The 25,850-nt window shown below is 41.3% G+C and overlaps 1 protein-coding gene across 2 annotated transcripts; it reads left to right on the forward strand.

Moving 5' to 3' along the window:
* Positions 1-1,848: 1,848 nt before the first annotated feature.
* tmem67 (transmembrane protein 67) lies at positions 1,849-25,801 on the forward strand. 2 transcript variants are annotated; one of them, XM_072913018.1, is made up of 28 exons: positions 1,849-2,000; positions 4,499-4,587; positions 4,694-4,784; positions 4,865-4,964; positions 5,181-5,244; positions 6,275-6,346; positions 6,635-6,697; positions 6,796-6,950; positions 7,055-7,163; positions 7,231-7,317; positions 10,376-10,441; positions 10,527-10,680; positions 10,755-10,875; positions 10,962-11,067; positions 13,143-13,199; positions 13,272-13,370; positions 13,473-13,571; positions 13,635-13,721; positions 19,933-20,032; positions 20,092-20,231; positions 20,312-20,452; positions 20,536-20,616; positions 23,122-23,238; positions 23,325-23,441; positions 24,927-25,034; positions 25,107-25,209; positions 25,288-25,430; positions 25,508-25,801. In XM_072913018.1, the coding sequence occupies exons 1-28, from the start codon at positions 1,904-1,906 to the stop codon at positions 25,586-25,588; spliced, it is 2,847 nt and encodes a 948-aa protein (XP_072769119.1). In that variant the 5' UTR covers positions 1,849-1,903; the 3' UTR covers positions 25,589-25,801. The 2 variants fall into 2 exon arrangements, with proteins under 2 accessions (XP_072769119.1, XP_061811036.1); XM_061955052.2 differs by lacking the exon at positions 1,849-2,000 and adding an exon at positions 2,217-2,550.
* Positions 25,802-25,850: the final 49 nt, after the last annotated feature.

Consider the following 25,850-nt stretch of genomic DNA (forward strand, 5'->3'; position numbering starts at 1 on the left):
TAGTAAAAATCGAAAAACGCCCTTAACTTTGTTTTTGGATTTGCGTTTCAGAATTAGAAATAGAATGAACGGAAGGTACCCGTAACGGACCCTTCTGTTCGCTTGGAGATAGCCGAAAAACATATTTAAAAAAAAATGTATTCTTTAAAAAAAGTGATTACATTTTTTGTTATTCTGAATCGAGTTTTGAAAATTACGAGTTGATGTAAATAATGATAAATGGGTTGTACTTGTATAGCGCTTTTCTACCTTCAAGGTACTCAAAGCGCTTTGACACTACTTCCACATTTACCCATTCACACACACATTCACACACTGATGGAGGGAGCTGCCATGCAAGGCGCTAACCAGCACCCATCAGGAGCATGGGTGAAGTGTCTTGCTCAGGACACAACGGACATGACGAGGTTGGTACTAGGTGGGGATTGAACCAAGGATCCTCGGGTTGCGCACGGCCACTCTTCCACTGCGCCACGCCGTAGAATAAAATGTAAAATGTAAAATGTAGAATCGTGATGAATAAGAATCGCAATTCGTATTTTTTGTGCACCTCTACTATATAGAAGTATTGATTTTGTTTGTCAATATGGTAAATATCAATAATCAAAATAATTTCAATTAGCTTTATTTGCTAAGCTTGTTAAACATAGAAGGAATTTGATTTGATGGGCTCTGCTCTCTTGTTTCTGTCAGGCTTGGACGAAGGAAAGGACTCAGATGCAGAGATGGGATTCTAAATAAAGCTTTTATTTTGAAAACTCTTTAACCTCCAGAGCAGAGTATATGCAATTACTATGAGTCACAAAAAACAGACAGCAAAAAAAGGTTCCAAAAAAGGAAAAACCGAAAATCACTCCAAAAGGAGGAAATACGAAAATAAAGACGAACTATAATTAGCGCCGTATCTGCTATAAAAACTTTAACAAAAAACGCTCCAACAGGAGGAAGAAAATAATGACTATAAAAATTACTACTCTAATCTTATTCTAATAAATGTAAACAAAAAATCACTCAAAAACTTTGAGGAAGGAAGATCATTAGGAAAAAATCATAACTCACCACTGCTGTTGAAAAAAAGCTAGATAACAAAAGTCGCTCTGAGGGAGGAGAAAAAGTTAACTCAAAATTACAGCGTGGGAATTTATGGATACAAGGAAGTAGACGTGGGATGAGGCAAGACATGGACATGAACATGAACATGAACATGGATGCTAGACAGGCACGAAAGCTCGAGAATCTGGCACAGAACAAGGGGAGGCATGGGCTTATATGGAACATGAGGGTAATGGGAATCAGGTGGAAACAATCAAGGGTCAGGGATGACGTCAGACTGGTGACACAAGAGGAAGGACCCGTGATCTGAAACAAGAGGAGTTGCTTTTCAAAATAAAACATGCAAATCACAAGAGAGAAAAAACCAAGACAAGACTTCCCTCACCGCGGTGTGACAGTTTCAATGTAAACAATACATTGAATAACCCAAGATTATGAACAGCACGGCGGGAGAGGGGTTTGTGCGTCTGCCTCACAATACAAAGGTCTTGGGTTCGATCCTTCTGTGTGGAGTTTGCATGTTTTCCCTGTGACTGCGTGGGTTCCGTTCGGGTACTCCGGCTTCCTCCTCCTCCAAAGACATGCACCTGGGGATAGATTGACTGGCAACACTAAATTGGCCCTAGTGTGTGAATGTGAGTGTGAATGTTGTCTATCTGTGTTGGCCCTGCGATGAGGTGGCGACTAGTCCAGGGTGCACCTCGCCTACCGCCCGAATGCAGCTGAGATAGGCTCCAGCCTGCGACCCCGAAAGGGATAAGCGGTAGAAAATGGATGTATGGATGGATGAACAAATACTGGATGTGTACATGATCAGCAGATCCTGGGGCAGGTTGAACTTGGTGAGCTGATGCAGGAAGTCCCTTTTTTCCTGATTGTGTCTATGTGGGAGGTCCACTTCAGGTCCCAGGAGATTGTGAAACTGCAGGAATCTGAAAGAGCCCACAGTACGTAGACATTATTATAGATATTTAAGAAATATACACACAACACTGGAAACCATTGTAGCCCATATTGTAGTATTGATATACAAATGCATCGCCGACATTTAATTTTTTAATGAACAGGAATTAATATCAAAACATTATTACTAAGTATGAGGATAATGATATTTAATGCAGACTGAGTTGTTTCTGAGGTAATTTATTTTTAATTGGTTTATTTTTTTTTACTTTTAAAAACAAATTAAAAATCCTTGCCAACGGGAGGCATTGAGACGTCCTCCGGGACACAAGATGGCGCTAGTGCATTACTGCAAAGACGGCACAAAACGGGGAAGAAACCACCACACCATGGCGACAGGGACGCTATTGCCTTTTCATTGCCGATACACAGTGCGGTTCATAGTATTTAATTTTATACATTTTATTTCGCTTCACGGCCAGCAGTATATCATCCCGTATGAAACTCCTTCAAACTGCAGTGTCGACGAGTTCTTCGACTTTTCCAGTCTGTCGTGTGCAAGCTGTGGTCCAAATCAACAACAGAACGCAGCAGGTCTGTAAATAATCTCAATAAAACAGTTGTGTACGCACAAATAGTTTACTACTTTTGTGTCAAATTACATACGTGCTGGGTTTTGTTTAAAAGTAAACACGCCTTTTTGGTAATGTTGGCCAGTTTTTCAGGGCTTGGGCTTGTTTGGAAAAAATATGTTGAACACATCCTCACATCTAATTTATTATTAAAACGTTGCTCGAGCAGTCAATGTAGTTTTGCATTGAATATTTTCTAATAAAAAAACTAAAAAAACTTAAATGTAACCAATTAAATATTTCGTTAATGATGACAAACTTTATGCAATTAATCCTATTAACAAATGAAGCTAAAATTACCAACAAAGTGCCCTCTTCAGGAATTTTAACCAAATGTAAATACAAATCAATCAATAAATCAATGTTTATTTATATAGCCCTAAATCACAAGTGTCTCAAAGGGCTGCACAAGCCACAACGACATCCTCGGTACAGAGCCCACATAAGAGCAAGGAAAAACTCAGCCCAGTGAGACGTCGATGTAATGACTATGAGAAACCTTGGAGAGGACCGCATATGTGGGTAAGCCCCCCCCCCGCCCCCCCCCCCCCCCCCCCTCTCCCTCTAGGGTTGACCGAATGCAATGGATGTCGAGTGGGTCTGACATAATATTGTGAGAGTCCAGTCTATAGTGGATCCAACATAATAGTAAGAGTCCAGTCCATAGTGGGGCCAGCAGGAAACCATCCAGAGCGGACACAGGTCAGCAGCGCAGAGATGTTCCCAACCGATGCACAGGCGAGCGGTCCACCCCGGGTCCCCACTCTGGACAGCCAGCACTTCATCCATGGCCACCGGACCTGTGCCCCCCAACCCCCTCCACAAGGGAGAGGGGAGCAGAAGAGAAAAGAAAAGAAACAGGAGATCAACTGGTCTAAAAAGGGGGGTCTATTTAAAGGCTAGAGTATACAAATGAGTTTTAAGATGGGACTTAAATGCTTCTACTGAGGTAGCATCTCTAACTGTTACCGGAAGGGCATTCCAGAGTACTGGAGCCCAAATAGAAAACGCTCTATAGCCCGAATACTTTTTGTGTGCTCTGGGAATCACTAATAAGCCGGAGTTCTTTGAACGCAGATTTCTTGCCGGGACATATGGTACAATACAATCGGCAAGATAGGCTGGAGCTAGACCGTGTAGTATTTTATACGTAAGTAGTAAAACCTTAAAGTCACATCTTAAGTGCACAGGAAGCCAGTGCAGGTGAGCCAGTATAGGCGTAATATTGATTCATAACCTTGTATTTTTTTCTGGATTATTTTTACATTATTTCTGTTAAAGATTAAGTTGTGCAAGTAAGTAAAGTAAAGTACCAATGATTGTCACACACACACTAGGTGTGGGGAAATTATTCTCTGCATTTGACCCATCACCCTTGATCACCCCCTGGGATGCGAGGGGAGCAGTGAGCAGCAGCAGTGGCCGCGCCCAGGAATCATTTTTGGTGATGTCACCCCCAATTCCAACCCTTGATGCTGAGTGTCAAGCAGGGAGGTATTGGGTCCCATTTTTATAGTCTTTGGTATGACTCGGCTGGGGTTTGAACTCACAACCTCAGGCCGGACACTCTAACCACTAGGCCACTGTTCATATCAGGAAACTTACCCAATCAGCAAGGATAAAACTTTCCTAAGTGTGTGTATACCTGTATATACACCTTCTGTATGGTCTCAAGTACCCCCACAGACAAGTACTGTATTTGAGAAGCAGTATTTTCCCACAGGACTGCAATCTATCTAACAATGCATTGGGTGGGCAATGGTGTCATCGTCTCATTTGCATATTTTGACAAGTGCTTGTAATTGTAACTAAGAGTGAGGAATAGCGGACAACGAAGTGAGTAAAAACATAAGAGCGCATTGTATTATCCACAAATAAACAAATTCAAAGTTGTTTTCCCTCTTTTCCAGGTTTGAGTTGTATTTGCAAAAGTGGATTCCGCACAGTCACAACTGAGCAGACGTCCATTACTTGTGAGTCCTGTCCAGGAGACAAGCCAGTAGGTACCTTTTTAATGAAGTATTTCTTGCCGTTTGTCGTAAAATATTCTTCCATTGCATTTTTAAAACATGTGGGATTTGACGATTGTTTTAATTTGACTCCAGGCAGTAACTAAAGATGGTTTTGGGTGCATTCGCTGCCCAAGTAGTCTCACTGACGCTGGACAGTGCCAATGTCCTCCAGGATACATCCTTGGTAGGTCCCTCAAATTCATTACGTTGACTACACAAGTGATTTTATTTCTAAATGGCTGCCCATGGCTTTTTTTCTTCCAGTGGAGAGGGATGTCAGCGGTAACGTTTTGGATGAGGCAGTGTGTGAGATGTGCAATGGAAATGTTTCAGCTTTCTCAGTACCAAACCGCAGAGGTGAAAGGTATCCGTACCACGCATTAGAAATATAGACCCAGCACGCTTATATACTCATATACCCTTTTTGTGGACCAGTAAATAGACTGACCCAGCATTTAAAACAAGAGCAATAATCGCAGTATGACACTGGTGTCTTCTTTTATTTGCACAATAAAGTCTTCTAATATTGTCTTGCGGGGACATCACCACTAAGATCTTCAATGTATCCTCTGTCTTTCAGGTGTGAAAGATGCCAGGCTTCATTCATCAAAAGCTCCTGTGTGTGTAACTCTCCCTCTGTGCTGGTGAGCTCCCTACTAACTAGAAATGTGACGTTCACAAACAAGTTGAGTCTTTTGAACGGCTCTTTAAAGTGACCAATCTACTAATAAAAGTTTCAATCAATCAATCAATCCAAAAAAAAACCGTTGAGTATCCCAGTTGGCAGTCTAGGTTGCGAGCCATTTTTATATGAAAATTGCCCCTGCTGCCTACAGTACATGTGCGTGCCACTTTTACTGCTGTACCAGGAAGGAGATAGTAGTGCTTGAAAAAAAGTACAAAGTGTACCACAAGAACAATAGTATGTACATAATCATTGATTTAAATAATATAGGATGCAAATAAATCAGGTTTTAAATGACATGGGTTGATAGGAGTATATTATAAATATAATATGATAAAAGTAAAAATAGAATTGATTGTGGTTCTGTTGGGCAAATCGTGTAGAAAAATGGCACCAAACCAAACCAAATAAAAGCCCATTCTTCACTGTCCAGTTTGCATTCACATTTTTACTATGCGTATATTTTTATTCTACGGTAGTTGTTTTTATACGTACTATAAAATGATGTCCGTTTACATTTAAACCAGTGGTTGGCACTAGAAGGAAGGTAAAGAGTCTTGCTCAATGACGCAATGGCAGTGAAGCTAAAATCGAATGACGAACCCTCACGTTTCTGGCAGGCTGCTCTACCATCTGAGCCACGCTGCCCCGGTAAACCAGGCCCTTAATGTTGCATATTTTACTGTGCCACAATGTTTTTACGGCAAGGGAAAATACAAAATAGTGATACCCTTGTCAAAACATAGGGATATGGATTGTACACAATAAAAGCACACGTCAAATGAAATGGTAATAACATTTCAGAATAATTTACACTAATAGGATAAATATTGGTGGGATGTGTAAGTTTTACTTATTTTGATTCCGAGTTTCATTGATATTTGATAACATAACAGCGAGCCAGTCTTTTGAACAGCTCTTAGACAGGAACACTATGTTGTGGTTATGCTATGCTAAGTTATTACATGTTATTTGTTGGGTTATTCTAGGCAGGCGGGTTATGTCTACCTCAGAGCAGTCTTGCCACTAACGTCAATCCAAGTGTCAACTTTGCTCAGCTGGTGAGTCTCTTGCCTTTTGCCTTTCTGTGTTTATGTTCATTGTTACCTCTGCCAAGGATAACTTTTTTTGGACTCTGTTTGTTCTGGGTTTTGGTTTTTATGTTAGTAAAGAGATACTGCCAGCTGCAGTTAACCATGAGCACTAATGTGAAGTTAATCGAGATTGGCTCTGTTAAGTTTTTAAAAGCCTCAGCACCACGTATTAAAATATTTCAGTGCTGTATGTTTTTTTAATCATGCGTTTATGCGCTTGTTTTCTGATGTACTCTGATTGTGCTCCCCTTGCAGAAGGTCAGTGTTCTGTCTGCCTGGTTCGTCAAAAACCTGTACTCATCCGCAGCCGCCTGCCTTGTAATTATTTATCTTTATGATTATTTGATCTAGTTTTAGTTAAAAGTAGCCTTTTGTGTGAGCTCCATCATCTATGTTAACAAATGATACGTCAACAGAGCTTCTCCAACCTGACTGCGTGCCAGGCCCTGGGAAACATGTGCGTGATGAACATGCACTCCTTTAGCGGAATAAGCACTGATGCCTGCGGCCTCTTTAACACCGTCTTCAGATCGCGGGCCGCTTTTAGTTCCACTCAAGACATTTCCTACTGGTAAGAGTAAAAATAGCCACACATACTTTCATAGGACTCAACATTAGGTACAGTACATGTCATGATGTACATTGTGTGACGGTGTCAATAATTTCTGCGTGCAGGAGACAAAATCTGCCATGGCTTTACTACGGCGACGAACCTGGACTTGCAAGTCGAGTCCTTCAGACAGACCCAGTCCCTGTTAGCTTCAGTTTCAGGGGAAGAAACAAGGTAACTTAAATCACAAATGCAGAAAAGCTTCCTGTTAACTGACAATTTATGTTTTCCCCCTTGACAGAACACAGATATTAAGCTGCTTGCTGCCGTATATAACGTCAAAGGAGTGTTCCTCAGATGGGAAAACATTGGAGGATCAAATCTACTGGTGAGAACTGCACAAAACAGCTACAGCTATGAGGATTTGACCACTTTACTAACTTATAAATGTTGTTGCAATGTTGGATATTCGTGTTAGAAAATACCAATGCATCAAATGATAAGGTTCATGTATTTGGGCATGAGCTTGTAGTATCTTTAAATTATAACATGTACATTTTCTATTAGACTGGGCCTGATTTTAACCCAGGTCCCAGAACTCTGAAGGGGGTTATTCCATCGAAAAGCACATGAGGAACATTGATAGGAGCCACCATCTCTATAGTCAGTGATGAGGGGTCAGAGGTCACAAAGGCTATGTTTTCGCATTGATACAAACAACTGGGCTTTGTCCATACTTGGCGGCCCCATGACTAGCACAACACAGGTCACAGGTCACATCTCACACGGTCACTCTTTCTTGGGAGAGTGACACGACCAACATTATACAACAAGCTTGCACACAGTTTTGAAAGCTTTGTTTTTAACCTTTTTTTAACGGTGCATACAGTGTGATGTCAAAGCGTGGTGGACATACTTTTTTGGACATTTGGAGTATTTGCTGTCTGCCAGCCTATTCCCTCTCTGCCTCAGCCTGGGATTTATTCTAAATAAATACTTCCGTTACGGTTGCACAATATGGAGGATAGAAATTGTATCCTTTTGGGCGATGATAGAGCTTTTATTACTATCATCATATTGTGATAATGCATGTTCTAATGGTGTCCCACAAATGTGACAGCGACAAGCGAACAAACGTGTCCTTAACACCTCCACAGTTCAAAATTGCTAGTATGTCAGCCTCCATGGCAGCAACTAAAGTACTTTTCTTACAAATAACCATATTACTGGAGCACTAAGAACACTTAAACATGCTACACTACACACTTTAGGAGGATATGCTAACCGCAAGCCAGAGTTTGGGGCGGTATAGCTCGGTTGCTAGAGCGGCCGTGCCAGCAACTTCAGGGTTGCAGGTTCGATTCCCGCTTCTGCCATCCTAGTCACTGCCGCTGTGTCTTTGGGCAAGACACTTTACCCACCTGCTCCTAGTGCCACCCACACTGGTTTAAAAAAAAAAAATTAATTTAGATTTTGGGTTTCACAATGTAAAGCGCTGTGAGTCACTTGAGAAAAGCTCTATATAAATATAATTCAATTCAATTCTTGAATGTGAAAAAAATAACACAAATAACAATTGTTATTGATACGTTAGATCGATATTTTTTATTCTCACAAAAACGTTTTCGTTGTTTTTGTTGTTGCTTACAACCTCAGGAAATTTAATTTTGAACACAGGAGGGCTTCAAGAGCAAAAACCGAAGGTTTTAAATCGGAGCCAATAATTAAATAAATATTGAATTCATATTTTTACGCCATTAACCTGCTGAGTGGTCTTGTGGTTAGAGTGTCCACCCTGAGATCGGTAGGTCGTGAGTTCAAACCCCGGCCGAGTCATACCACAGATTATAAAAATGGGACCCATTGCCTCCCTGCTTGACACTCAGCATCAAGGGTTGGAATTGGGGGTTAAATCACCAAAATTATTCCCGACCGTGGCCACTGCTGCTGCTCACTGCTCCCCTCACCTTCCAGGGGGTGGAACAAGGGGATGGGTCAAATGCAGAGGGTCATTTCACCACACCTAGTGTGTGTGTTACTTGTCAGTGGTACTTTAACTTTTTTTGTCTGTCCCTGTATTGGATCAACACACACATTTGTATTATCGCCCAAAACTAATGTAAAGTATCCAAAGAACAAAAGAATAAGTGCTTATTATATTTTAACAGAAGTGAACATAGAAGAAAGTACTAAAGAAAGTAACCAAATAATAACAAGTACATTAATAATAGTTTTGAAAACATAATAACACTTACCGGTACTGAATACCTCAGCAGCAAACCTTTGAAGTCTGTTTGGAAATAGTTGTATTATAATGTACTAACTAAATAATATACTGTGTTATATATTATATCCTATCGCAGGAGGCTACAATATATCGTGATATAGATTTTAGGTCGTATCGGCCTCCGTGTCCACAACACTGGACTGTTTTGTAAATATGGGCCATTACGGAATTGGATTAACCGCTAAACTCTGACAGGAAAAGACTGCGCCATTGTGACATTACTATAGGTTTGAGGAAACACAAGCTAAGGTAGGATAAAGTATTGTTTTTCAGCTAATCTTGGCATGTACCGGTACACAAAAACACCGACCTTGTTGTGACATGCATTGAGATAATGTTGGTAAAAGCCGTTTTTTTATACAGCTCTGTAATAATCCAAGAGTGTGCAGGTGTATCTCATGCTGTGACCGGTGAATCTATATACTGTTTATGTATTTTCGACCGTGTCTGAAAAAAAAAAATTGCGGTGATGTTCGTGTTCAAGATGTACAAACAATGTACATTTTTAAAAGAGAAATTCTGACACTATTGAAAAAGGTGGGGCGTGGTTAAATTTGCAATCTGAAGGGAAAGCCTCACAAACGAACTGCTTGTAGAAAGTGGGTTATAAATGTGACTGTACAGCAAAATGTATACAAAATTAACACCAAAGCATATCCAATACATATCCAACTTACGTATATTTCATACTATTGTGTTTTAAATTAAGCTGGTCCTAATATAGGTTAGCACCACTAATAGCTATCTGATAACTGGTGCATTAATAGCTTGCTGACACATGCCAGGCTAATCTATAATTGACACATGGCGCATTAATCGCTGGTTGAAAAATTGCTAGCAGACAATTAGTGCAAAACATTAGATTTTATTCTTAATTTTATTTTATATTTTGTATTTCTTTAAATTTTATTCTATTTAGACGTATAATCTTATTAATTCATGTATTATTTTGTTAAATTGGATTGTTATACCAAATGAAATGTAAACTACATGACCATTCCATTTTTTTCTAATGTTTGTGGCTGCTGAGTGTAAGTTAGCTGTAATAATAAATGTCACTGTTTTGTATTCCATTACCAGACACAGATATTTATTTGGGATATCACATAGATTACCGGTAGCCTAATTCACATTTATGTATTTGCCTTCTCATGTGTAGATTTGTCCAGAAACTGCCATCAAAAGATTGTCAGCTTTCAGCTTTGGCACATCTTACCAAGAAAGTGTAAGTTCACTGCTCCTGTTTACTCATTGATGATATCACAGCAGTTTTTGTATTGATCACATGACTCGTATGTGTTTATGTATAGTGTGATGTTTCAGTGGCAGACCTGGTGCACACTCTTCCCGAGCCGCTGTTTTATGATGTATTCATGGACCTCGGTGGAGAAGACAGCAGAAAACTTCTCCCTTTGCCCACTTTGGTGTATAACCAGCAATACAACGGACGTTTCATCAACCAAGGTCAGATTTGTATTCCATGTGTCAGTGTGTGATATTTTTGGGGTGGTGTCCTATTTCCCGCACTCCTTGCACAGAGAGCATGAAGAGCTGGTACCTGTCTCGGCGTATGTTTCTTGTGGACGCGCTGAGCGGCAGGGAGAAAAGTATGAATTCCCTTCCGAAAGTCATCCGGGTTGCCAATTCTGTCAAAATAAGGTGTGGTATTCAAACACAAGACAGGAAAAAAAAAATGTTAATCTTCCTGGTGACGGAGGAATGGTATTTTGCTTGAATGAATGCAGGTTCCAGTTGGTTCCAAACACACAAGAAGGTCAGGTGTTCCCTCCTTTGCTGACTGTGGAATACAGAGATGTTCCCATCACTGATATCGATACACAAACTGTGTCCGTAAGTCATAACATACATTGTTTGGTCAATTATGTCACTCAGTACTTTAGCAAATAATGATCAGATAAGAATCATACATACTGACAAACTTAGATAGGATAGACTTTTATTTATCCCACAATGAGGAGATTACATTGTTGCAGTCCAGTTTTTTTTTACATACAGTAACAGAAGTAAAGCATAAGGAAAAACAAAAAAATACAAATAAATACTACAAATTACTCACAAATATGTATGGATAGAAGATAAAAGACAACAAAAAACACTATCATCGGTATTGCACACCACGAAAAAAAAACATCACAGTAATCACATAAGTGCGTTGTAAAGTTTTATGGCTGTGGGTAGAAAGGACCTGTGATAGCGCTCCTTCTTGCACTGTGGATGTAACAGTCTAATGCTGAAGGAGCTACTCAGGGCATCCACAGGGCCGTGCATGGTGTGAGATGAATTAGACATTATGGATGTTAACTTGATCAGCATGCTTCTGTCAACCACCTCCTCAATGCTCAGTGTATGATTTATGAATTTAATTGGTTCTTAAGCAGGGTTCTTAATTCAATACGTTTGTATAATAAAGCAAATTTCTCCATAAGAAACAATGTAAATATAAATAATGGGTTACAGCCTCGACCAAAGTCCATATTTTAGTGAAGGTTTGTAGCGGTTTGTGCTATATATACAGTACTGTACATCAAACAAACATAACAACGTGTGATAGATCAAATATCTCTTTATTAACAAGCCAAAACAACAACAACAACAACGACAACCTCAACTGTTTTCTGTATGTGCTGCTCTGCCAACACGTGCACACACATAGAAATCCCTTTGGTGCCTCCACAAACTTTAACAACCATATTGCTACAATAACAAACATTTAAAAAAAGTTAAATCCACTTTAAATTGTCATCGGCAACTGAGCAGCTGACAAAAGGAGGAGCAGACAAGGGGAGAAGGGGGGCGAGTGTGTGTGTGTGTGTGTGTGTGTGTGTGTGTGTGTGTGTGTGTGTGTGTGTGTGTGTGTGTGTGTGTGTGTGTGTGTGTGTGTGTGTGTGTGTGCGTGTGTGCGTGTGTGCGTGTGTGTGTGTGTGTTTTGGGGACTTTTGCAAACTTTTCCAAATTTTCTACCCCACTCACAGTGCGACTTTGCTGGGTGGGTTTTGGACATGTCGGGGGCACCCCCGGACTCGGGTGGAACGCAGCGGGACTTGTGGGACTCGAACCTGGGTGTCATTTTTGATCATTTCCGGGACTTTTGCCAACCTTTCCAACTTTTCTTCCCCACTCACAGTGCAACTTTGCTGAGTGCATTTTGGACATGTCGGGCACCCCCTGGCCGGCTGCAAAAGGTCCCCTGAAGGGGAATTTTCGCTCCCCCCTCCCCCTGTGACTATGCTGGGTGCGTTTTGGGCATGTTGGGCACCCCAGGACTCGCGTGGCCGGCTGCGGGACTTGTGGTACTCAAACCTGGGGTTTTTTTTTTTTTACATGTTGGCCGCGTTAGGGACATTTTCCCTGCTAGCCTACCAGTATAGGTGTGTGTGTGTGTGTGCTCTAGAAAGAGACGCCGCTGAACGAGAGGTAGTGAAAAATAAGTCTGCTTTGGCTTATTTTTCCATAAAAGTCTGTTCGCATCACAATTAAAAACTTGCTGATGTGTGTAATTTTTTTTAATACAGGCAAGCACAAAATGGCTGGTTCATGCACAGAGACATAGTTGGCTCATTTAAATAGTCCGTAAATCAAAACGTTTGCATTTGCTAAAGTATGACTGGTAAATCTGTAAATAAATTATGTGGCGGGCCAGATCTAGCCATTGGGCCTTGAGTTTGACACCTGTGCCTTTTATAAATCTAAAAATATACCTAGAGTATATTTGTTGGTTGTCCTGTTAAAAACGTTAAGGTTATTAAATCATTTATAAGATAAATAATAATTTGGCAATTAACTAACCCTTTTCTAAAAGACAGTATGAAAACAGTGCTATCTGCTGGATCTGGTGTGATACTATTTCTTAGTAATAATGAGTGCTGCTGACGGAGGTTATATTTAAAACTTCTCTCCTCCCATAGATGAGCTTTGCTTTGGAGTATGAGATGGATCAAAATGAGGCTCGAATGAAGACCGATGTGAGTTCAAACTAAAAGTTATTTCTAACGTGAATCATTTTAACAGTGATTACCCTGATTGTGTGTGCACAGACTGCTTTAGGTGTGTTGGCTGGTCTGTCTGTGCTCTTATCAGTGCTGAAGACAGTCAGTTGGAAGAGGAGGATTGCCTCACCTATTGTTGATTTGAGGGTATAGTTAGAATCTTTGCCATTAACAGACTTGAAATTTCCTTGTCAAAAGTTGTTTCTTTACCCCTTGCTGCTTTTAGACCATGCTGATGTTTTTCTTTAGACCATGCTGATGTTTTTCTTATTTTACGCCGGAGATCTGGCCAATGTTTTCCTTGCCGTCACTGTGGGAACTGGACTCTACTGGCTCATCCTTTACAAGGTAAACAATGCTTATGCAGAATTTTACAGCACATAGGACACATCTGACGGCTATTTTTTCCAGGCCCAGCAGCAGGCATCAGTGTTGTTGCCACTGCCTCAACAAGAAGAGCAGTTTGTGACATACATCAGTTGTGCCTTCGCACTCAAGGTGAGACATGCCAGAGGTGAACAAAGCTAGAAAAGCGAGACTATAGGGGAACTGCCATTTAAAAAAAATGTTGCCTATCGTTTACGATCATTATGAAAGACATGACAACAGATGTATTTTTTTAATGTATTCTAATTAGTAAATAAATGCGATCAAAAGTATGCTTACAATGGAGCCTACGGGAGCCACTCTATTCTGCCTATAAAGGCCTTAAATAACATCAAAACACTTCCATTAAGGTTTTATACACATGATGTAAGTATAAATGTAATGTAGTAACAGGCACATTTATAATGACATTGAATTTTTATGTATTTTGCTCATTTTAAGCATACGCGGCATCTTAATCACTCATTACTGCAGACTTTATGAGAGCCAACAAACATAATAAAACATCACTTACTGTACAAGGTCTGCAGTCATTGGGATGCCGACTGCTAGGATGTTCATATATTCCTATTTAGATGAAGAATGACTCATAATCCTTGCGAAGAATAGCGAGGTGGAACTAAGCGTCTTTTCATATCGTTCTCGCTATTGCCGGGTCTAAATTGACTGTCAAAGTTTACAAACTTGTTGGAATATGTCCTTGTCCTTCTACTGTCCAGGTGATAGGCATGATTTTTTTGACGAGCAATGAAGCAGCTCATCAGTCGAACGATCATGTCAACATTGGCACACAAGCTCGTGATCATGGCGCCGCTGTAAATAGTTCCTCTGTGTTAGCCCTTATAATAACATTATCACTAATACGTGGGGAGGGGAAGGAGCCTGAGCTAGTGCGCGAGGTGGAGAAGTTCCGGCTAGATACAGTCGGACTCACTTCGACGCACAGCAAGGGCTCTGTAACCAGTTCTCTCGAGAGGGGCTGGACTCTCTTCCACTCTGGCGTTGCCAGCAGTGAGAGGCAATGGGCTGGGGTGGCAATTCTTGTTGCCCCCCGGCTCAGAGCCTGCATGTTGGAGTTCAACCCGGTGGACGAGAGGGTAGCTTCCCTCAGCCTTTGAGTGGGGGGACGGGTCCTGACTGTGGTTTGCGGTTACACGCCAAACGGCAGCTCAGAGTACCCACCCTTTTTGGATTCACTCGAGGGAGTACTTGAGGGTGCTCCCCCGGGTGATTCCCTCGTTCTACTGGGGGACTTCAACGCTCATATTGGCAACGACAGTGAAACCTGGAGAGGCGTGATTGGGAAGAATGGCCGCCCGGATCTGAACCCGAGTGGTGTTTTGTTATTGGACTTTTGCCTGTCACGGATTGTCCATAACAAACACCATGTTCAAGCATAAGGGTGTCCATGTGTGCACTTGGCACCAGGACACACTAGGCCGCAGTTCCATGATCGACTTTGTAGTTGTGTCATCGGATTTACGGCCTCATGTTTTGGACACTCGGGTGAAGAGAGGGGCGGAGCTTTCTACCGATCACCACCTGGTGGTGAGTTTGCTGCCATGGTGGGGGAGGATGCCGGACAGACCTGGCAGGCCCAAACGCATTGTGAGGGTTTGCTGGGAACGTCTGGCAGAGTCTCCTGTCAGAGAGAGTTTCAATTCCCACCTCCGGAAGAACTTTGAACATGTCACAAGGGAGGTGCTGGACATTGAGTCCGAGTGGACCATGTTCCGCACCTCTATTGTCGAGGCGGCTGATTGGAGCTGTGGCCGCAAGGTAGTTGGTGCCTGTCGTGGCGGTAATCCTAGAACCCGTTGGTGGACACCGGCGGTGAGGGATGCCGTCAAGCTGAAGAAGGAGTCCTATCGGGTTCTTTTGGCTCATGGGACTCCTGAGGCAGCGGACAGGTACCGACAGGCCAAGCGGTGTGCGGCTTCAGCTGTCGCGGAGGCAAAAACTTGAACATAGGAGGAGTTCGGGTAAGCCATGGAAAACGACTTCCGGACGGCTTCGAAGCGATTCTGGACCACCATCCGCCACCTCAGGAAGGGGAAGCAGTGGACTATCAACACCGTGTATGGTGAGGATGGTGTTCTGCTGACCTCGACTGCGGAAGTGGTGGATTGGTGGAGGGAATACTTTGAAGACCTCCTCAATCCCACCAACACGTCTTCCCATGAGGAAGCAGTGCCTAGGGAATCTGTGGTGGGCTCTCTTATTTCTGGGGCTGAGGTTGCTGAGGTAGTTAAAAAGCTCCTCGGTGGCAAGGCCCCGGGGGTAGATGAGATCCGCTCGGAGTTTCTTAAGGCTCTGGATGCTGTGGGGCTGTCTTGGTTGACTAGACTCTGCAACATTGCGTGGTAATCGGGGGCGGTACCTCTGGATTGGCAGACCGGGGTGGTGGTTCCTTTCTTTAAAAAGTGGAAATGGAGGGTGTGTTTCAACTATTTTCGTTCTGGTCGTGGAACTGTGGACCAGCTCTATACTCTCGGCAGGGTCCTTGAGGGTGCATGAGAGTTTGCCCAACCAGTCCACATGTGCTTGTGGACTTGGAGAAGGCATTCGACCTTGTCCCTTGGGAAGTCCTGTGGGGAGTGCTCAGAGAGTATGGGGTATCGGACTGTCTGATTGTGGCGGTCAGATATGATCAGTGTCAGAGCTTGGTCCGCATTGTAAGTTGGACCCGTTTTCAGTGAGGGTTGGACTCCGCCAAGGCTGCCCTTTGTCACCGATTTTGTTCATAACTTTTATGGACAGAATTTCTAGGTGCAGTCAGGGTGTTTGGTGGCTGCAAGATTAGGTCTCTGCTTTTTGCAGTTGATTCAGTCCCGATGGCTTCATCTGGCCAAGATCTTCAGCTCTCACTGGATTGGTTCGCAGCCGAGTATGAAGCGACTGGGATGAGAATCAGAACCTCCAAGTCCGAGTCCATGGTTCTCGCCTGGAAAAGGGTGGAGTGCCATCTCTTGGTTGGGGATGACATCTTGCCCAAAGTGGAGGAGTTCAAGTACCTCGGAGTCTTGTTCACGAGTGAGGGAAGAGTGGATCGTGAGATCGACAGGCGGATCGGTGTGGCGTCTTCAGTAATGCGGACACTGTATTGATCCGTTGTGGTAAAGAAGGAGCTGAGCCGGAAGGCAAAGCTCTCAATTTACCGCGTCCGAAATTAGTTTCCTCCTTCGGGTGGCGGGGCTCTGCCTTAGAGACAGGGTGAGAAGCTCTGTCATCAGGGATGAGCTCAAAGTAAAGCCGCTGCTCCTCCACATCGAGAGGAGCCAGATGAGGTGGTTTGGGCATCTGGTCAGGATGCCATCCGAACGCCTGCCTGAGGAGGTGTTTAGGACACGGGGAAGACCCAGGACACGTTGGGAGGACTATGTCTCCCGGCTGGCCTGAGAACACCTCGGGATCCCCTTGGAGGAGCTGGACGAAAGTGCCTGGGGAGAGAGAAGTCTGGGCTTCTCTACTTAGGCTGCTGCCCCCACGACGTGAAAGAAAATGGTTGGATTTATTAAATGTTTGGGTAAAATTTTATTTAACAAAACCAAGTTTATTTTAAGTAATATAGTAATTTATCAGAGCTGTTATCTATTTTATGGAGGAATGTAGTTAATCACAGAACTGGTATCCAACAGTATTAAAAAAGTATTGATTTTGAATCGAGAGTTGTTTGAATCGAGAATTGATTCTGAATCGAATCGTTACCCCCTAGAATCGAACCAAATCGAATTGTGCAATGCCCAAAGATTCACAGCCCTATTGGTTAATATTCTAGTCATGAAATGTAATTGAACTATTGTTGGTGGTTATTTATTGGGTATTAAGGATGGAATAGAGGATCTCCCTTTGACTACGCTGTAAGCAGACTTTTATTTACGTTTATTTACGAGTTGGAATGCTTTAAAAAAACAACACATCTGTCGTCATGTCTTTCATAATGATTGTGAACGATAGGCAACGTTCTAAAAAAAAAGTGCAGTGGGTACCGAATTTGGTAATTTTTTAGGCACTGACCAAATTTTGTCAGTACTACCGGGTGTCGATTCACGTAAAATTAAACGGTGCCATATTTTGATAATTTTGTTAGAGTGTCCGCCCTGAAATCGGTAGGTTGTGAGTTCAAACCCCGAGTCATACCAAAGACTATAAAAATGGGACCCATTACCTCCCTGCTTGACACTCAGCATCAAAGGTTGGAATTGGGGGTTAAATCACCGAAAATGATTCCCGGGCGCGGCCACCGCTGCTGCCCACTGCTCTCCTCACCTTCCAGGGGGTGATCAAGGGTGATGGGTGAAATGCAGAGAATAATTTTGCCACACCTAGAGTGTGTGTGACAATCATTGGTACTTTAACTTTAACTTTAACTTGCATACTTGCCAACCCTCACGCATTTTCCGGGAGACTCCCGAATCTCCCGGAACAACCATTCTCCCGAATTTCTCCCGATTTCCAGCCGGAGTTAAGGCACGCCCCCTCCAGGTCCATGCGGACCTGAGTGAGGACAGCCTCTTGTCACGTCCGCTCTTTACTTCATACTTCAGAACCGACTCCCACACTTGCCGTCAGGGTGCGCAATACAACGTAAACCGTTGGCCAACCAAAAAGTGACTTTTTGGTTGGCCAACGGTTTAAAAAGTAACCACAGAACACTTTAGTGTTCTATATATAAATATAAGAAATAGCTAGTAAATAGCTAGTAAATAGCTATGAATATACTCCTCCCCCTTAACACCCGCCCACTGCCCCCCCCCCCCCCCCCCCCCTCAAATCTCCCGAATTTGGAGGTCTCAAGGTTGGCAAGTATGGTTACTTGTGACGTCACATCCAGTGTTCTGTCGAAATTAGCTGCTTTGTAGAAAAAAGCTACCAGTCGTGTAATTCGATAGCGGTGTCTATGGATTTAAGTTACCGCGTCAAAAAATGCTACCTTAGATTTCAAAACACTGATTTACATTTCAAATTATGCTTCCACTGTAGATTGTCTATATTATTCAAAGAGGTAGAACATCTGACAGGAATATTTAGCCCTCAAATAATGCTCTCACTACCGCTAGGTAGTCGGGCATGACTCTTATTGTTGTAGTTCCTCGGTCCACATGCAACTTTTATGTTCTCTTCATTTTTTTCGCTGAAATTGCTTTAATTACTGTTGACACTTTACCCACCATGCTCCTCGTGCCGCCCACACTTGGTAATTGTAGCTTAAAAACATTTAGATAATGGGTTTCACATTGTAAAAGCGCTCTTATGGCCATGCGTGCGCATCATCATTGGCATTCAGTAGCAATCAAGGAAACAATCACTCAAGCAGGACTCAGGGTGGATTCAGCCAAACTTTAAGTAATGTTGCAATTTTCAACACCAACAAAGCAAGTATGCTTGGTAAAAAAAAACTCTCTAACCTAAAGCGCCACTCTTCCAAAATGCGCTAGCTTGATGCTAATTTACTTTTCATTAGTCATAGATAGGCTACTATTCATATTACCGGTAGCTTTTTTACATGGTGATTTCAACAGCTCCAAATTTGGTAATGAAAACTACAACTAAGATGAATGTTACACATTCAACCAGTTGGTTTGTAATAAGCACAATGCTTACAGTATAAACACTTTGTAGTGCTCAACATAACCCATTCAGCTTCATAGAAAAAGCTACTTCCCAGGTAGACAATATACCATACATATCATATACAGTACTGCCATCTAAGGTCTTGGAAGTACAACTGCATCGCAAATTAGATTAAAATGTTACTATAAAACAGACAACTGGACAGCACAGTTATCATCAGCTCATATTTAAATGTCACATTAAAAAACAACATTTTATTATCAAACAATTCAAATGTATTAAAACACCAAAGTACCAAAAATTGGTACTGTTGGGTACCAATTGTGTATCAATTCCCAGATACCAGGAATCGGTATTGTGTCAGTTCAAGTTACATTAAAAAACAAAATATTATTATCAAACATCCATCCATCCATCCATTTTCTACCACAGTCCTTTTCGGGGTAGCGGGGGTGCTGGAGCCTATCTCAGCTGCATACGGGCGGTAGGCGGGGTACACCCTGGACATGTCGCCACCTCATCGCAGGGCCAACACAGATAGACAGACAACAGTCACACTCACATTCACACACACAACAATTAAAAATTATTAAAACACACACAACTTTTGAAAATTGGTACCGTTGAGTACCAGTATCGATTCCCTTATACCAGGAATCTGTACTGTATCGGTTCAAATGTGAACTGTACCCATCCTTAGGTAGACTGTCCTTCTGCTACAAATGATGCATTCTTTTTGTGTGTCTAGGCAGTCCAGTTCCTCCACAAGCTGATAGTGCAGTTGTCTGTTGATGTCTTCTTTATTGACTGGGAGAGACCACGCAGCAAACCTAGCAAGACTGTGTCAGGTGATTATTATTTAAAATACTTTTAAAATGGTTGTAATATTATTTACGTCTGTTGTTAGCCAATGGTGAGCAGAAGCGTGATCCATCTCCTGTCAGCATCTGGAGGACATACTTTGTGGCCAATGAGTGGAACGAGATCCAAACCATCCGCAAGATACGTCCAACATTTCAGATCATGGCTGTGCTCTTCTTCCTTGAAGTACTTCTACGTCTGCATACTTATTTTCACTTGAATCCCTTTGTTCCTTCGATTCAATTTCACCCTGCTTATTTATTTAGGTGTTGGGCTTTTCTAACTTAGCCCTGAGAGACCCCTGGCCAACTTTACAGCGCCCTCCACATGCGTACACGCCTTCATACAGCCTGATCATGCGCTACGGCCTGACAGCAACGCTATGGCTCTGCTTTGGACTTCTGCAGGTGATACTTTTCACTTATTTCTCACATATTTTAAGAATGTAAAAAAACATACACTTAATAAATCTAATTATTTATCAATGCAGGTGATTTTCTTCACTGTGTTTTATGAGCATTTTGTGGAAGACAAAATCCGCCAGTTTGTGGATCTCTGCTCCATCAGTAATGTGAGTCAGAATTATTATTGTTCTTATGATTTCTACAAATGACCACCAGGAAGTGTACATTTGCACTTGGTGGTTTGGGTGGGCAATATTTCAAGTTTGGGTGTCATCTGTTACTAATACAGTACAGTATTGCTAATTCAATATTTTTTTTTTTTTAAATGTTCAACATCATTGAATGATTTTGATTTGTTGATAATGTTTATGAATAGAATGAAACACATGACACATAACAATAAATGTTAGTATTAGTCCTGTCAAAAACAAAATAAGATTAAGCACTGTTTTGAATTTTGAGGAATCACGTTATATTACTTGCTAACTTTAGGAAAAGGCCCCAGTATTAGGACACAAATGCTATTTTATTGACAAAATGTCATATAGGAATTTGTTTTTAAATGTTTCACTTAAATACATTTATTTCCTCAAAACTTGGAAACAGTTATAGTATTGTCTGGGTTTATTTCTATGGCAAATTTGCCAGCAAGCCCACCAGTCTTTTATCTCATCTTTGCACTGACATATGCATTGACCTGATCACTGACGCCGCTAAAGTATGAGCATGTGATGTCAAAATGAATTGGGTGATTAACCTGTGTATATAAATACATAATTGCAAGAAATTTTTATCATCAAAGTGTCAACAGCCCTGATTTTTTAAAAATCAAATAAGTTATTTGTGATAATTTGAACATTATTAATATGACAATATCAACAAGTATTATTTTCTATACCATTAATGTGCTGATCGATCGGCCTCCAATTAGTGTTGGCCGATTATCGGGAAAAAAATTGGTGATCGCCATTGCCGATTAATGCTTTTTAGTGCCAATCAAAAACTTCTGATCTCCTCTGGCTGACACTATTTATTTTCAGTCCCGCGGCTAGCAGCTAATTATGTGTCTCCATACACAGTGTGGAGAAGCTCCCCATAGTTAATAGTAATTGCCTACATTGCGGCAAATAAACTGCATTTATTAGTATCCTAAGTATTATTATAAAGTACCATTATTACTGGAGCACACGGCTAAACATGTTACACAATGAGATAAAGTAAGTGCTTAGTAAAGTTTAAGAAGTGTAGATTTAAACGCATTACAGCAGAAAGTAAGCTAATATTTAAAATCTATACAGATATCCATATTTAGGTAATAACAAGAAGATTAATAAGTGTCTAGAAAGAGGACAATAAAACAACTGTTGGTGTGTGAAGGCTCTAGCTTACCTGCGACCCAAGTGAGGATAAGTGATATATAAAATGGATGGATGTTAGTGTATGAGCATTGTATCAGCCAGTATACTGCACGTAACTGACATAAGGTAAGGTGTAATGGGATGAAGGATGTATATAATCAGTGCGACTTGAATACATCAACCAACAGGCTCACTGTGATCTGGAAGCAACCATATAACTGGAGACAGACAGGATGCCCCAACACTGGTGGCAGTCAAACACGGCGGTAGAACAAAATCCTTGACTCGTTCTTAGGTCAAAGGGAGCAGTTTTCCCACAATTGTTACAACAATTAAGAAAAAGGCTCCACCATACAAGATAAGGGATGAATCGGAGACTGTGTGCGTCTACTATAAACATTTTGGACACATGCTGGAGTCATGTCCTCTATTGGAGAGGAAAGCCCACATTGAAAAGATGAATTTCTTGAGTTTGCTTTGGTTGCTTGTCAATGCAGGAAGCGTTGTTCATGGAAAATATGTGGCTCACAACCCCCTAGCTTGCTGCACATCCATCAAAAGAAAAAGTAATTCATGGAAAAGGCCATGATGAATAAAATCGAAATAATAAAAAAAAAACGCAAAAGGATTGTGGATTAAATAAAACGTCTGACTTTGTCTCTCAAAGAGCTAATGAAAGATGAAAAAAATATTTCACTGGTCAAATCTCAGCTTAATGTCTCAATGCAAGTCTGATGATGATTTCTGCTTTACATGAATCCCTGATGCCGTTATTTCCCACTGATGAACAACAAGAACAAAATGAAAGGATTTCAAAGGTCAATAAACATTAGAAAGAATGCATTGAGAATGTTGAAGAATGGTTTAAAATAACCAAAATACCCCCTAAGTAAACCACCATTTGAAACTCACATGGCTGGAAGGCCCCACCTGCAGGAGGTGTCATCAGTGGAAAGAGAAAGCATAGGAGGATGTGAAAAATGGGGGGAAAGCTTCAATTTCACCAAAACCCTCAAAAATAATGAGCAGGAAGAAATATGATCGATACTGGACTAGTAAAGTCAATGATTTTTATTTTCTCAAAATATTTTTTTTTTGTTAATGTTTACAAACTTGGGTAAAAATTCCCTGGACACTGGAGGACTTTTAGGGTAAAAAAAACAAAGCATTTAAAAAGAGTAGTAGATTGTAGTCGTTTTTTGTAGTTATTGTGTACTATTAACTTTGATGATAAGGAACTACATTAAATACTCTGTTAATACTGGTCGTCAGTAGGAAAATAAAACTCAAAACACCAAGTTTTGTTTTGTGCAGATTTCAGTGCTGCTGTTACCTCACCGCTGCTTTGGCTACTACATCCATGGGCACTCAGTGCATGGCCATGCTGATACAAACATGGAGGAGATGAGCAATAATCTGAGGAGAGAAGCGGTACGTCCACCAATAGACTGTATTTTTTTATTTTAAGTAGTCTTTTAATATGCGTTATTCTTATGTTTACTCTTTCCGGTATCAAGGAGTCAATGTGTGGCCAAAGAGGTCTTCTTCCCAACACAGACATCCAGACATTCCAGGTTGCCCTTTCCGTCCGACTGCGGTCCCATTACGACAAGATACGGGAGTCCTTCACCAGGGTTAGTACTTATCTCCACCATGAATGTTGCAAAGATAAATGTGTATACTGTGCATCTTCTTTATAATGACAACCCGTCCAAGTCGACCAACTGATCTGGCTCTCCTTGTTTTCCATATTACTAAAAAGTCCCCACTTAAGCCGACGTGGACATTTCTGGTCAAGTTTTTTGATTTGTTGATGACAATTTGATAGCCAAAGGGTCACTTTATGTGTACGTGAGTTCTAATGTTGTTAACTTCATCATTATCACTATGCAGCGTAAAACGATAACAGCAACATAACTAATGTTAAGTTACACAGCATCAACCTGCACATGGTGACTTCCTGTTCAGTTTAAAGTAAGTGTAACGGATTTCAGCTAGTGTGTAGGGTTTGCGCTTGACAATGAGATGCCAGTTGTGGCTTTTAACTCGTTGTCTAACGCTCTTGCCTCTCAATCGAGGGACCCGGTTTGAGCTTTGGGCAGGAAGGAGAGGCTGGAACAGCTTCAGAATAAAACAAGTATTAAACTGTATTCTACCAGGACAACTAACAAAATACACCAATTTCATTTTGTAAATATATTGCTAGATTATTTTTTTTGTTGCTAACTTACTATAAACATTGTCAAGCAGTGTTTCCCATAACTGCCACAAGTACTACCGGTTTGCCCTAACTCCATCCATCCATATTCTACTGCTTGTCCCTTTTGGGTCGCGGCGGGTCGCTGGAGCGTATCTCAACTGCATTTGGGCGGAAGGCGGGGTACACCCTGGACAAGTCGCCACCTCATCGCAGGGCCAACACAGATAGACAGACAACATTTACACTCACATTCACACGATAGGGCACACGATAGGGCCAATTTAGTGTTGCCAATCTCCTAAACACAATATAACATACCTGGTCTGCCAGAACATAAAAAGATGGAGCAGGAGAGACCGATGTTGCCAAATTAGCAACTTTTTTGATAGATTTAGTGATAATCTAATATCTCTATTTTTTATTTTTCTAAAAAGCTACAAATCAGTGAAGGGTCTTTTGGCGACTTCACTTTTCTTTAGGGCCCGCCACCATTTTGTCTGTAACTTTCAAGAAGCAACAAAAGAAACTTCATTTGTAGTTTTAAACATATTTGTCTTGCTTTTAATGCTTTGTAATCACTTTTTGCGGATGCGCTTTGTCCATTTATGCAAATTCAACAATGACATTGCAGTTTTGTGGGAAATACTGCATCAAGAAGAGTCAGACATACAAGACATGAGTGCAGCAGCTCTGTTAAGATTATAGAATATCAAAAATAAACAAAAGGCTACAATGTCAACAAATTGCTTAGGTTTAAAAAAAATATATATATATATTTCTGTCCCTGGTCAATGCCACAAATAAATGCAAATATTGACTAGTTTTGTCAGCCACTTATGTCGACAACCGCCTATGTTGACATAATTCAGCCAATTTGACTGTATTCCAATCCTGCATTCTTGTGTTCATACATTTCCAGCGTCATGGACCATCACGGCTTATAGACGCAGCCTCAGCCAACCAGTTGGATCCAAACATCCGGGCTTACCACACCATGAACCACTTCCTTGGATCAATCATTGATCATGTTAGTGTCGGACTGGTTTAGATTTGTTCTTGCACATCTTTCCTGGTCTCATATTGTTTTCTTTCCCCTCAGGCCCACCCTGACATGGATTACTATGTGAGGGACAAACTAACATTCGAGAGGGTGATGGGCATGGAGTTCCTTGAACCAAATGACAAGAGCATCTTTTATAATGGTGGCCATCTTTAGTGAAGACATTCTGTGCCGTATATCTGTTGATACACACTTACTTAATGTCTGTTTTCCGCCACAGATGAAGGCCACTCCTTCAGCGATGTGCTCTATTATGGAAACGAGGGAACACTGCTTATTTTTGACACTTTGTTCTTCTGCGTTGTCGACCTTGTGTCTCAGAGCTTCGTGCTTGCAGCCGTGCTAACCTATGTACAGCAAATGGTCAGTATTTTATGCACATATGTACCGGTATTTCATGTACTGTCATCATGTGACGTAAGTGATATTTTTCCTCACAGATCTTTAAAAGAATTCGCAATGTCTTTGGAAGAAGGAACATTGTCAACAAAACCCTGGTTGATGACAGATTTCTGATTTAGTCATTTGTAGTATCTACATAATCCAAACTGCCAGTGTTTTTTATTTTAGGTCATTTTGCTGTATTTGCTTTTACATTTGTACACAGTTTTTACATACCTGGTTCATCGTGTAAAATATAAGTATTTTCTCATGATGAAAATGTGTTTTTATCAGGTGTCATACACAGTAGACATACTTATTGTATTTAATGTTTGTTGAGGCATGGAATGAAGCAAGGCATTAAAATATACTTTATATAAATGTTTTTGTGTGTATTCTATG

Source organism: Nerophis lumbriciformis, linkage group LG04, assembly GCF_033978685.3.
Source record: "Nerophis lumbriciformis linkage group LG04, RoL_Nlum_v2.1, whole genome shotgun sequence".
NCBI classification, from domain to species: domain Eukaryota; kingdom Metazoa; phylum Chordata; class Actinopteri; order Syngnathiformes; family Syngnathidae; genus Nerophis; species Nerophis lumbriciformis.